Source organism: Lotus japonicus, chromosome 5 (genome assembly GCF_012489685.1).
Source record: "Lotus japonicus ecotype B-129 chromosome 5, LjGifu_v1.2".
NCBI classification, from domain to species: Eukaryota; Viridiplantae; Streptophyta; class Magnoliopsida; order Fabales; family Fabaceae; genus Lotus; species Lotus japonicus.
Genome location: NC_080045.1, coordinates 55931305 through 55943433, shown reverse-complemented (window position 1 = coordinate 55943433; position 12129 = coordinate 55931305). Strand labels below are relative to the sequence as shown.

Here is a 12129-nt window from a genome sequence, read left to right as displayed (position 1 = left end):
CTCTCACTTTTAAGGAAAAGAAAACTATACTTAAACTTGTGTATCGTCGCAGGTGCTTGAAATGTTTTTAGATAAGAAATGAATGTGATTATATAGCTCATAGCTTAGCATGTAAAATTTATCATTAAAAAATAAAATGGATTTAAGGTGGACTAATATCTATATCCTATTTTGCGGGTTATGACTTGGTCAATTTACAAGGTTTTTATGTTACAAAGATAACAAGGGGATGAGCCGTTTTTAAGTAGCCTTCTCTACGTTGCCCATGGATTGTTTGTGTGTGATTTTGAGAGATCTGAAACAGTCTTCTTCCTCTTCTCTTTTGCTAATTTTCCTGGGTTCACAAATGATGAATTTTCTGTAGTTATTTTCATATCCTCAAGAGTTTGTTAAATCATGGGGGGTTTTGCTCTAAGTAAATGAATCCTTTAGGACCATATGATTTCACACGTCTCAGACTTCTATGGGCTCACCTTCTTGCTAGTTCTCAAATTTTTACCACAAAGTAATAGTGATTAAAATCATATAGTAGAAATTAAAATTAAAATAAGGACTAAAAAGTAAAAACTTATTTAACTGGAACACTTATTTTACAAAATTCTTTATGTCATAAGCAAAGGTCGGCTATCCTTATTTTATATGGCATGACACAGCCATTTGTATATTGTTGTGCATACACACTGCAGCACTACACTCTACAGCCTCTCACTCTTTTCAATCAGAGTAAACACTTGCCCAGGTTGCTTGACTTTCTTCAAATAAATTCTTATTTCATATATCTTCAGAGAAGGCAAATTGGGAAAGTAATCATGACTAGGAAGATTACTAATCAATGTGGCCAACAAAAACGTGTGATGGTTCCTGCTTTAGTTCAATATCTCCTCCAACTATATAGGTGCTTCTATCCTTCAAAAACTGTCTGTACCATTTCGCTGAGAGCTTTGGGTATCTCTTCAACTCTGGATCATCCCTATCAACATAGTAGAGGCCAAAGCTTGATTTGTATCCATCAAGCAGCTCAAACACATCCATGAAGGACCATGCAATATACCCCTTTATGTTTGATCCATTTCTGACAAAATTCAGGATGACATGAAAAAACAGATAACACATAAGAAAGGGGTTTATATGGACACTTGAAAACGAAAATCAATTAATACAAAAACTTCTACAAGTATTTCATATATCAGTATCATTGGAAATCATTCTACAATTAATTCAAAAACTAAAATCAATTCTAAGGTGAAGCTTATGTGAGTAGCTTCTGGTAGTCCGAAATGATTCCGTGGAAAAATAAATTGATCCAAGCATGCTTTAGTTCATGAGCTGTGGGACATCTTGCAGAAGTGATAAAAAATAATATTAATCAGTTGTGATGTGCATGAATGAGATGAATTATAACGGGGCAGCATACCTCAAGGCATCAAGTGTGGCACCAATGTATCCATGCAAGTATTTTACCCTTGACAAGTCATGAAGTGACGAATTGCTTGCTGTCCGTTGACCTGATTAACAACACAATGCCAAAATTTGATTAGTAACACAACTCCTTTAAACTGATTATATAACAGTAGCATTTTGCAGTTACATGTCATCATAGGACTAACTAGTTTACCATTGACAGCTTGTATCATAACTTCATAAGTACTGCACTAAATCTCTACTAAAAATGCATGTAGGCTTCAGTTTTTAATTCCATACAACCAAAGATGCATGCTCACTCATATATTGGAAAATACAGTCTTAAATTCTTAATGTACCATGCCATAACCTACTGACAACATTGGCTACATGAATTAGTAAACAGGGAAAAATATTATAAGCAAGAATGAACATGATATATTTAGGCAATGTTTCTAAAAGAGTTTACTCTAGAGTTAACCAGCTTTCAAATGCTTTCCAAGAGTAAATGTTGAAGGAACTCTGTCCTTCTGTTGGCTAAAGGTTCTTTTGTTGCGACACTAACTTTTAGTGTATGATTGGAAATCCTTTTACAATTGGTTTTAAAGCCAAAATCAATTATGGAAAAAAGTTTATGTGAATAACTTCTAAGTGCCAAAAGTGATTTTGAGGAATAATAAGTTGATTCAGACATGCTATTATACAAACACACACTTAAATGTTATTGTTTGATGCTATCAAGTTGCTTTAGAGAGAGAGAGAGAGAGACCATTTTCATAAACGAACAGTGGAGGATTGCCATAAAGGACCTTGAATTTATTGAGTTCTTCGCGTAAACCCCATGGAGTTAAAGGGTACTGAATCAAGTAAAGCTTGTAAGTAAACTGTTATCTACTGTAAAGTTTAACCAATTGATTTGGAGAAATAATTTTTGAGCTGTTACCTCTTCATTTCCAAGCAGGTCAAGTCCCTCTGTCAAAACCAGGAAAGCAATGAGTATGATCACCTTGCCTCACCAATTATTCAGAAACGAGTTATGCACATGATGGTGCTCATATTAGTGAGGTGCTAAATGATGTGAGATTGGAAATTTCACAAACAAAATGTAAAAAATTGTGTGTATGCAACGACAATATTAAGATTATACTACCAATTTTATCCTTTGACTAAATAGTAAATACATGTTTGGATCTCCTTCTCCATAATCAATTCTGAGACCCAAAAATTACTCACATCAGCTTCTCATTGATTTTGGCTTTCGAATCGATTGTAGAAGGATTTCCAAACATGCACTAACTCACCATCCTTAAAGTTAACTAAGTACTTACGGATCTTTGCAGCCATGTCTGTACTGTAATCTCTCAGTTTGATGTTCAGGACCTCAGAATTGTCTGTAATAATAACATTGGTATAGTGAATTACACCTATAAAGTCAGATGAACCCTTAACCTGTTCTGATTCATGACTTGTGAAGGCTGGAATTCTTGCCCCTGCATTTCTCTTCATGGAAATGGGATAGTCTCCATGCATCAAGGGTTCCATAATCCTGCAGTAAAGAGTTCATATAAACAACAACATTCTTCACATTGATTCATAGCCATCACCTAGACTTAACAGGAAAGGCCTCGAAGGGTAGATACCAGATAGTTTATTGAAAATGGAATCATGGATTTACATGTACAGGCTCTAAGTTGAGATCAAACAAACATGTTGCAACTTGCAATTCCAATTGTAGGCTAATAAGTAACTGAAGTGAGGATATTCTCTTCTGTAAAGAGAGCATATAAAGAGCACTTGGAGAAGAACGTAGGGACTGTAACTCACCAACCAACCATGAAGTCTCGGACTCTTTGAGCTGCTACCCTGTCTTCTTCTGTATTTGTTAAAGGGGAACACCCAAAAGTGTAGACAGTGATACCAACAAATCCATGTTGTTGGTCCTGAAAGTCACTTAACAGTCAATGAAATCAAGAATATTTTTCCACAACAAAGTCGGAGCATTTGCCATTGGACATATAGAAAGTCATGACTCGAAAATGCATAATATAAGGAAAAAAGATTAGATGATAGCACATACCTTATATTTCCTCTTGTATAATCTCGCAGCTGAAGAATGAGCTAACAAAATATGATGAACTACCAAGTAGGGCTCATATGTTGAGTTGCCCTTAGTGCTGTTACTTGGAGCACAAAATGGGGCAGAACAGCGACGAGGTGGGGCATTTCCCTGATCATAACCACCCAACGCGAACACATTGGGCTCATTCACAGTAGTCCAGTACAAGACTCTATCACCAAACTCTCTAAAACACACATCCGCATAGTCTGTGAAGTCTCTTCTGCATCCACATCCAAGTTATTTGTCCATCAATATTTCACCATAATGAGATTGAATAGTAAGCACAAGTAAACATGCACAGACTAATTGCATTAGTTAGTGCCTTGTTTTTGGAAAGTTACTGGTGCAATGGAAGTTTAATGAATTAGTTTAAACAGTATTTTGGTGCAAGAGATCAGGAACATACATGATGTCACGACTGACCCATCCTTCATATTCATCTTCAAGTGCCTGTGGAAAATCAAAGTTGTGCAGTGTGACATGTGGTTGGATTCCTGCTCAAGGGAAATAGTGTATCATATCAGTTGAAGAAGCAGAATCTTAAAGGCATGGGCCATGGTGTAATCAAGAAAGTCATATTTAAGTTTAACCATTGGCGATGAGTTCATTGATGAGATTGTTGTAGTACTGTAATCCTTTGGGATTGACAGGCCCTCTACCATCTGGGGAGAAAGAAAAGCATTTTCAACAGTGCATTGACAAAGATTTTCCTGGACAAAGAGATTGAAATCCTTAAAAATTTAATGGTTCTCTATTTGTGCACAAGTTTGAGTTTTGTAAAATACTTGGTATCAGCCTTGACCAAGAAATGGAAAATCTATAGGCATCAAGGCCTGTTTCCACCATGAGCTGCACATCTTCCTGCATTGTATATTTTGGGGGAAACACTGTATCATATTGACACTTTAGCACTAAAACTAACATACTGATTACAGTTTGTATAGTTTGAGCAGCTTATGCTAACATTTTTCTTTAATTTTCTCCAAATGAGTGAACCACAAGGAAAAGCACTAACAGGCAAATAAAATTGAGGTGTACTGTAATAACCTTATATTTGTGGTAACCATCACAAGCTACATCTCCATTTTCTCCATGCGCATACCCTGTTCATTAAAAATGATATCATATCGGTTACTTTGGAGAAATCAACTTATTAAGTAATCTTCCAAACTCAACAAGATTTAGTAAGATGGAAAAAAAAGAAGGTAGGTAGGAACCAGCATAAGCAAATGTATCCCAGATGCTAGGAGTTCTTCCATCTTCATTAGCAGCACCTTCCACCTGTTCATGACCATGTATATAATGATTAATAATAACAATAACAATAATACACATTACACATATAAGTTCATCTTTGCTCCATAATCACGATATATATGCTAAGATGAATTGGTTGCAAGCAGATCATAAAATAGGAACCTGATAAGCAGAGGTGGCTGAACCAAAAATAAAATCAACTGGGAAGTTATCCCTATTGTACTGATCATCAGCACACAAAATTCCTACACCTAATTTCACAAGTATGAAAGCAAGGGCCCAAAATTTGTGTGGTTCCATCATAAGACTTTTCAGTGAGCACCTCAACCATCACTTCAATATTTATTACATACTAAAGTAGAAAGCAGAGGATGTCATTGTCAAACATCCTCTAATCTATCAAGTGAGACAAAAGGAACACCTAATTGTTGAAATTTTATTAATGTTGACGGCTCTTCGTCTCTTGAGTGGGTGACCATTGTTTTATAATCTTTTTTTGAACCAACCATTGTTTTATAATTTAGTCTTCTTATTTACTAGTTCAAACCCGTATCAAATGGCGGTTATAATCTTATCTTCCACTATTTTCCGTTATGAGGGCTTGAAATAGCGGGTTTTTGGCTTTCTGCTATTTCCGTGATCCGCTATTAATAACACTAGTTAAAACTTAAAACTATTTGCTAGGCCTATTCCCAAATTTATCTTCAAATTATATTAATTTTCCTAAATGAACCTTGTTGGATAAGTAAAGGAATTTATTGGTAAGTTTTAGATACTACAATTTCTTGATCTTTTTATTGTTTTAGTTTTACCTTTACAAAAATGTTATTTTAGAAATGCCAAGACTATTCATCTCATTTTCTTCGACCATTGAAGCTACAATGCACAGCAACAGTTGTGTAAGTCAAATGACAACTAAGCTTTTTGACACTAATTGAGTAAAGAGGGAGGAACCTGGTAAGCAGCTGTGCCTGAACCAAAGATAAAGTCAAGTGGGAAGTCAGATCTGCTATAGTTATCTGCAGTACTGAGAGCTCCCACAGCCAAGTTCAGAAGCATGACAGTGAGCAACAAAACAAGCCTTGAAGATGTTTCTGGTTCCATCTTCTATGTTGCTGTTTCTGGCTCCTATATATGTACTCAACTCATCATGCTCACAATTCAATGGCGTTTGATTTGCAGTGTATTTGACTGTTTGTGGATAAAGGATAAAAGTATATTTATATGTGGGAAGACAACCAACCAGGCATCGCGAAGGTCCATAGAAAAAGAGAGAAGTGAAAAGGAAGCAGAACCGTTTGTTTTTTGTATTGTACTCTATCCAAAAGAGCAACTTTTAACCGAAGGGTTAAAATCTATAATCGTCCTTGTACTTTAGCGAGTTTTGAAAATCGTCTCTCGCCGGAAAATTATTTGAAAATCATCCTCAGACTATTGAAAATAATTTCAACCCATCCCTCCGACTAGGGGTGGGAATAGGTCAGACCGTTCGTAGGGGCCTATGGCCTAGCCTACTATAGGCCCAGGCCAGACCAGGCCAAATTGGTAAATAGGCAAGGCTTAGGCTTTTTGAAAAGTCTATGTAGTTAAAAAGACCAGGCTCAGGCCATTCAACAAGCCTTGTAAGCCTTACAGGCTAGCCTATTTAAGTAAATATGATTAGTATTTTTTTGGTAAATTGTAAATATGATAAGTATAAATATATTTTACCCTTGATGATGTCTATATACTAGAAATTTATAATAATATCTTGATATTATATACTTATTGGGATTTTATATATTTAAGCAAATTGACTTATATAACAATTCAAAGTTATAAGTCTTTTAAAAAATAAATATATGACGTATTTAAATATCTTAGGCTTAATTGCACTTTTGGTCCCCCAACTATCGCCTTCCTGCAAAATTGGTCCTTAAACTTCAAAATTAGCAAAAATTGGTCTTCCGTTAGCATTCCGTCAGGAAACTAACGTGAGAAGCTGATGTGGCTCACTCACATGCTTCTCACGTGACCATTCAGGAGAGAGAGTGATGACTGGACAAACATGTGCGTGTCACGTGACACTATGAAGCCCCAACGGTCATCTCCTCCATCATTGTCTTCTTCACCTGAGCCCTTAGGAGAGGGGTTTTCATTACTTGCATGTCCTTCTGAAATCACTACCTGAAAATCGAAGAAGAAGGATATGCGAGCACCTCCAAGGGAAGGGTGGAAGGAAATGGGTGGTGGGTCTCAAAGTTGTGGCTCGTATTCTGGTTCACAGAGGAGGAAGGGGGTCCGTTGTGCGATTGTGGTTTTGAGGCTCCTGCTGTTACATCCTGGACTGGTGAGAACCCTGGGCGAAAATTTTATGGTTGTGGACTGTTCAAGGTTCGTGTTCTTCCCCCATTGTCTTGTCATTTCTCTCATAGATCTGTTATGTGGTCTCTTCTTCCCCATTGTCATCGAAAATTATTTGGTCTCTTATGTGCTCTGATTTTGCAGATTCATGGCAAGAGAGTATGCAGGTTCTTTGTATGGTATGATGAATATCATGGACTAGGAAAATATGACAAGTCTGATGAAGAAAATGCAAGGGAGAAGAAAATTATTGGTTCACTGTTGAGGAAGATTGATGCTATGAAGAAGAAGGAAAGGCTTTTGGAGATTTCATTGGGGACTTGTATTGTTTTGATCATGACTTTGATCATTCTGTTGGTTTTTGCTGTTGTATTCAAATAGGGGAAATTAGGTCCACTGTAATTTGTTTTAGGTGTAATGTTGTTATGTATTTATTAGAGTCTTGTATGATTTCTATGACATTTAAGTTGATGTTTCATGAATGAATTAGAGACATGTTATTATTCAGAATTGTACCATGTCTCTTTTTAGCCATCTACAAATTGAACCATGATAAACCAACAAAGAAAGAACTAATTTGAAACAATGAAATCACTATAACCAACAACATAACATTTGCACTTTGGCGCAAATTCAGAACTAAAGCAGCAAAAGTGGCACTTAGGCCAACAACATAACAAAATAACAGTGGACATCCTTGACATAAAAGTGGCCCTGCAATGTGATCAAATTAAGAACTAAACCAACAACATAACATTTGCACTTTGGCCTTGCATTGTCATCAAATTCATAACTAAACCAACAAAATATTGAAGTGTTATCCTGCAAAATGAAGTGGACATAACATAGGCACAATGAACATAACATAGGCACTTAGGCCTTCCATTGTCAAAACAAAATAACATTGAACATAGCATTGGCACTTAGGCCTTCAGAACAAAATAACATTGTCATCAAACACACATAGTCAGATCACTCAAGTGGCACTTAGGCCTTAAGAACATTACAGAAACCTTAAAATAGAGTCACATTGCTCAAAGTCATAAAGCACAAAAGTGGCATCTATGCCTAAACCACATTACAAATTTTCAATCCTAATACTACTTTGTTCCACTAGCTTCTCCAAGCTTCCTCTTCTTTCCCCCCTTTGCAGTTTTTGCTTTAGTTGGTTGTTTCCCTTTCCCTTTCCCCTTATCTTTCTCCTTTGATCCAGCTTCATTTGTTTGAGTCTGTGGAGCCTGCGGAGGCTGAGACTGGCTAATAGGAGCTTCAGGCTGAGACTGACTCACAGGAGGTGCATCTTGTGTTGCATTTTGAGTAGTTTGCACTTCCCTCTGCTCAGGCTGCAGTATTGAACTGTTATCCTGCAAAATGAAAAAATATTCTTCAGAACAATTAGATTAGAAATAGGTATACAGTGAAGTGCAAAGATTTAGACAAGTATCAAACCTTATTCCCTCCAACAGGAATCTCTCTGTCCGCTAGGTCCTTGGCCTTGCAAGTTCTTACATTGTGCCCTTCTACTCCACATCTTCTACATTTCAGTGCATGGCCTCCCTTCTTCAGCTTTGTAGGGTTCTTCTTCTCATCATTTGCCTTGTTTCTAGCCTTCTTTGGCCTCCCAGGAGCTCTTCTTACAAAGGGAGGGTTAATGGGTGGGGCAGGATCTTCTGGCCATAGCTTAGGCCCATTATTAGGCTGGATCAGATAGGAATATGTTTCCAGAAAAGTTGATTTCCTAGGATGACAAATTGAACAACAACAATTACAAATAGAACTACAATAAAACACAATTAATTCAAAACTACAAATGTAATTTACCTGTAGCTTGGATCCACATAATTCTCAGGGTTCCGGCGTGCAAACCATATACATGCAATGGAATGTGAGCAAGGAATGCATGTTAACTGCCATCTCCTGCAGGCACATGTCCTTTCTTCCAGGTCTACAACATAAGAATCAGAATCTCTCTTCACTTGGAAGTGTCTGAAATTGTCAGAACCATTCCAAACTGCTACGCATTTATCAGCTGCTTCCTTGGAGAATTCCAACCTTTGCTGAATCAGTGGGCATATGATTGAAGTCTTCCATCTCAGCATCAATTGTCTCTGCTTGACAATCCTATTGTTGATGTAAAACTTCATCCCCTCTAGCAGAGAAATAATGGGTTTGTCCCTATGCTCCAACACTGCCATATTAAATGCCTCGCACATATTGTTGACCTGCAAATCACATCTTGTGTCTGTGCTATATGCTGATCTTGCCCACTGCTTTGCTGGCAGCCTCATCATGTCATTGTAAGCCTCTTCACTAAATGCCTTCATCAATTCCATTTCTTGCTTCCACTCCTGCACTGTGCTTGCCCTGGCTGCCTTCCACAATGCAACTTTCAATTCTGATCCTGGATATTTCTTCCTGAAGTTACCATAGATATGCTTCACACATAGTCTGTGGTCAACATCAGGAATGAGCTCCTGTAGAGTAGGAACCAAACCCTGCAAATAAAAACCATTCCAAATGTCAAAACAAAAATTTAAATAAGTACAAAACATAAATAAGAAGATTAGATTTTACCTTATGCTGATCAGAGATAAAAGCCCACTTTTTCTTCTTAATTTGGTCTAGATCCTCCAACAACAAACTCACAAACCAATTCCAAGAGTCCTTAGTTTCTGCCTCCACCACAGCATAGCATATTGGAAACATTTGATTGTTTCCATCCTTCCCTACAGCTGCTAGGAGTTGCCCTCTATAAGTGCCTTTCAAAAAACATCCATCTAGACCAATTAGTGGTCTACATGTGTTTGCAAAGGCCTGTTTTGTTGCAGCCAAACAAACATATATTCTCATAAACACTGGCCCTTTAGGTCCCTCCTCACACTTGATGATCACAGTGCTGCCAGGATTGCTTCTCAGCAGTTCATGAGCATAATTTCTCAAGTGGCCGTACTGGTCAGTACATGCACCTTGAATCATCTCTAGAGCCTTGACTTTTGCTCTGTAAGCTTTCCACCACCCCAAATGTATACCCCACCTACTCCTTGCTTCTTCAATTAATCCAGGTATGCTCAAGTTAGGACTGTGCCTAAGAAGAGGCATAAACTTCCTAGCCATAAAAAGAGTCTTAGCCTGCCTATTTGATGCAGACCTGGAACAAAAAAAAAACATTCCAAAATTCAAAATAAAATTTAAAAAAGTACAAAACAAAGATAGGAAGATTAGATTTTACCTGCAACAATTGTGAGCAGCCTCATATGTGACAAGCAGGAAGTAGTGTCTGCTATTTGTTTTACTGATTCTCAAATTAAATGGGCAGCCTTTGACACAATTAACAACAACCCTCTTCTTGTCATTCTTCACTATTTTCAGATCTTTCTTATGTTGCAGAGCAAATTCCTTAACAGCATGAATAAAAATATCCTTACTGTCAAATACCTGACCAAGGACAAAGTTCACACCATCACCATCTTCTGCAGGCCTAAACCTGGGGTATCTCCTTGCCCTTCCCTCTCCTTCTCCTTCAGATGGACTCTCTAAATCATCAGAATCCCCATCTTCATCTTCAAAATCTGAGTATGTTGCTCCTGGATCATTAGTGTCTACAGGTAATGAAAGTTCATACAGATCAGGTGGTGGAGCATCATGAGGTATATAAAGAAGGGACTCACGAGGCAAGACTGTGGTCCAGTCCCAGTTTTCCTCATAGTCACTATCATCTAGTGACACCACTGAGGAATCATCACTGTCATCACTGTTAGGGTGATATGACTCATCATCTTCCTCTCCTCCCACCCCTTGGTTCTCCTTCTCAGCCTGTTCTACCACTACCTTCTCATTCCCAGCTTGTTCTCCTACCACTTGGTTCTCCTTCTCAGCCTCTTCTACCACTACCTTCTCCTTCCCAGCTTGTTCTCCTACCACTTGGTTCTCCTTCTCAGCCTCTTTTTCCACTTGCCTCTCACACTCTAGTACCACAGAACCAATCTCCTTCTCAGCCTCTTTTTCCACTTGTCTCTCACACTCTAGGACCACAGAACCAATGTCCTTCTCAACCTCTTTTTCCACAGAAACAACCTCCTCTTGAATCACCTTATCCTTCTCCACATCCTTTTCACCTTGAAGCAACTTCCCACAAATCACATCCAACCTATCAACTATTGCCACATCATCATCTGAGTCAACAACATCTAATGATATCTCATTGGCATGCTCATCAAATACATGGACTAGATTATACCCCTTAACATCAGAACAAAATTGGTGCACATCCTTATCAGTGATTATACGCCTAAACCCTATTCGACCTAGTGCCCCAGGGTGCCTGTACCATAAAGCTTTAAAAGCCTTATACCTCAATCTAAATACCTCCTTACCCATCTCAATAGAAGATATTACATCTGTGTCCCACTCAACCAATTGTTCTACAGAACCACCAACATATTCAATTCTGGGTTCAAAGGTCAACTTTCCACCATGATGCAACAGTATTTTTATACTATTAGTCACTAAGGAGCTGGACAAAACAAAGGACAAGATTAAGATACAACATTTACTCCAAACCACAAAAGGACAACAAACAACATTGATTTAATTCAACAACCCATTCAACATGACATAAAGATAAAGGGAAGAATAAAAAATCTTACCTTCGCACATGGGTAGAGGGCAAAGGAACAACATCCCGAAAAAGTTCACGTTCTGGGACCACACCACTTGCTTCTTCCTTGTCACAGTCCACGTTCTTCTCAATCGCTTTCCTCGGGGTTGTCTTCTTCGCAAATGGTTTCTTCGTCGGGGTCCCCTTCTTAGCACCGTTGAGCTTGTTCGCCGCTGCTATCTTCGCCGGGGTGGTTTTCTTCACCGTTGCCTTCTTCAGACTATTGAAAATAATTTCAACTCATCCTACAAAATGCATAGCAACACAGGTCATGAACAAGCAACACATGATGAACAAGCATGCATAATTTCAAGCAAATTTCAAGTTTCAAGCATCACTAAACCCAAATCGC

The 12129-nt window shown here is 38.0% G+C and overlaps 2 protein-coding genes across 4 annotated transcripts; one reads left to right on the top strand and one right to left on the bottom strand.

Annotated features, from left to right (window-relative positions):
• Window positions 1-547: 547 nt before the first annotated feature.
• LOC130716769 (hydroxyisourate hydrolase-like) lies at window positions 548-6045 on the bottom strand. Of its 3 annotated transcripts, none has more exons than XM_057566774.1 (13): window positions 5732-6042; window positions 4738-4801; window positions 4568-4623; window positions 4306-4381; window positions 4111-4182; window positions 3927-4014; window positions 3479-3740; window positions 3226-3341; window positions 2730-2947; window positions 2345-2373; window positions 2171-2258; window positions 1415-1505; window positions 548-1072 (listed from the first exon to the last, which is right to left on the bottom strand). In XM_057566774.1, exons 1-13 carry the CDS (start codon window positions 5879-5881, stop codon window positions 826-828), a joined length of 1557 nt encoding a protein of 518 aa, XP_057422757.1. In that variant the 5' UTR covers window positions 5882-6042; the 3' UTR covers window positions 548-825. The 3 variants fall into 3 exon arrangements, with proteins under 3 accessions (XP_057422757.1, XP_057422758.1, XP_057422759.1); XM_057566775.1 differs by lacking the exon at window positions 5732-6042 and adding an exon at window positions 4940-5092; XM_057566776.1 differs by lacking the exon at window positions 548-1072 and adding an exon at window positions 1101-1337 and having other exon boundaries at window positions 5732-6045.
• Window positions 6046-6965: 920 nt separating this feature from the next.
• LOC130719824 (uncharacterized) lies at window positions 6966-7501 on the top strand. The gene is made up of 3 exons (XM_057570429.1): window positions 6966-7002; window positions 7044-7150; window positions 7265-7501. The coding sequence occupies exons 1-3, from the start codon at window positions 6966-6968 to the stop codon at window positions 7499-7501; spliced, it is 381 nt and encodes a 126-aa protein (XP_057426412.1).
• Window positions 7502-12129: the final 4628 nt, after the last annotated feature.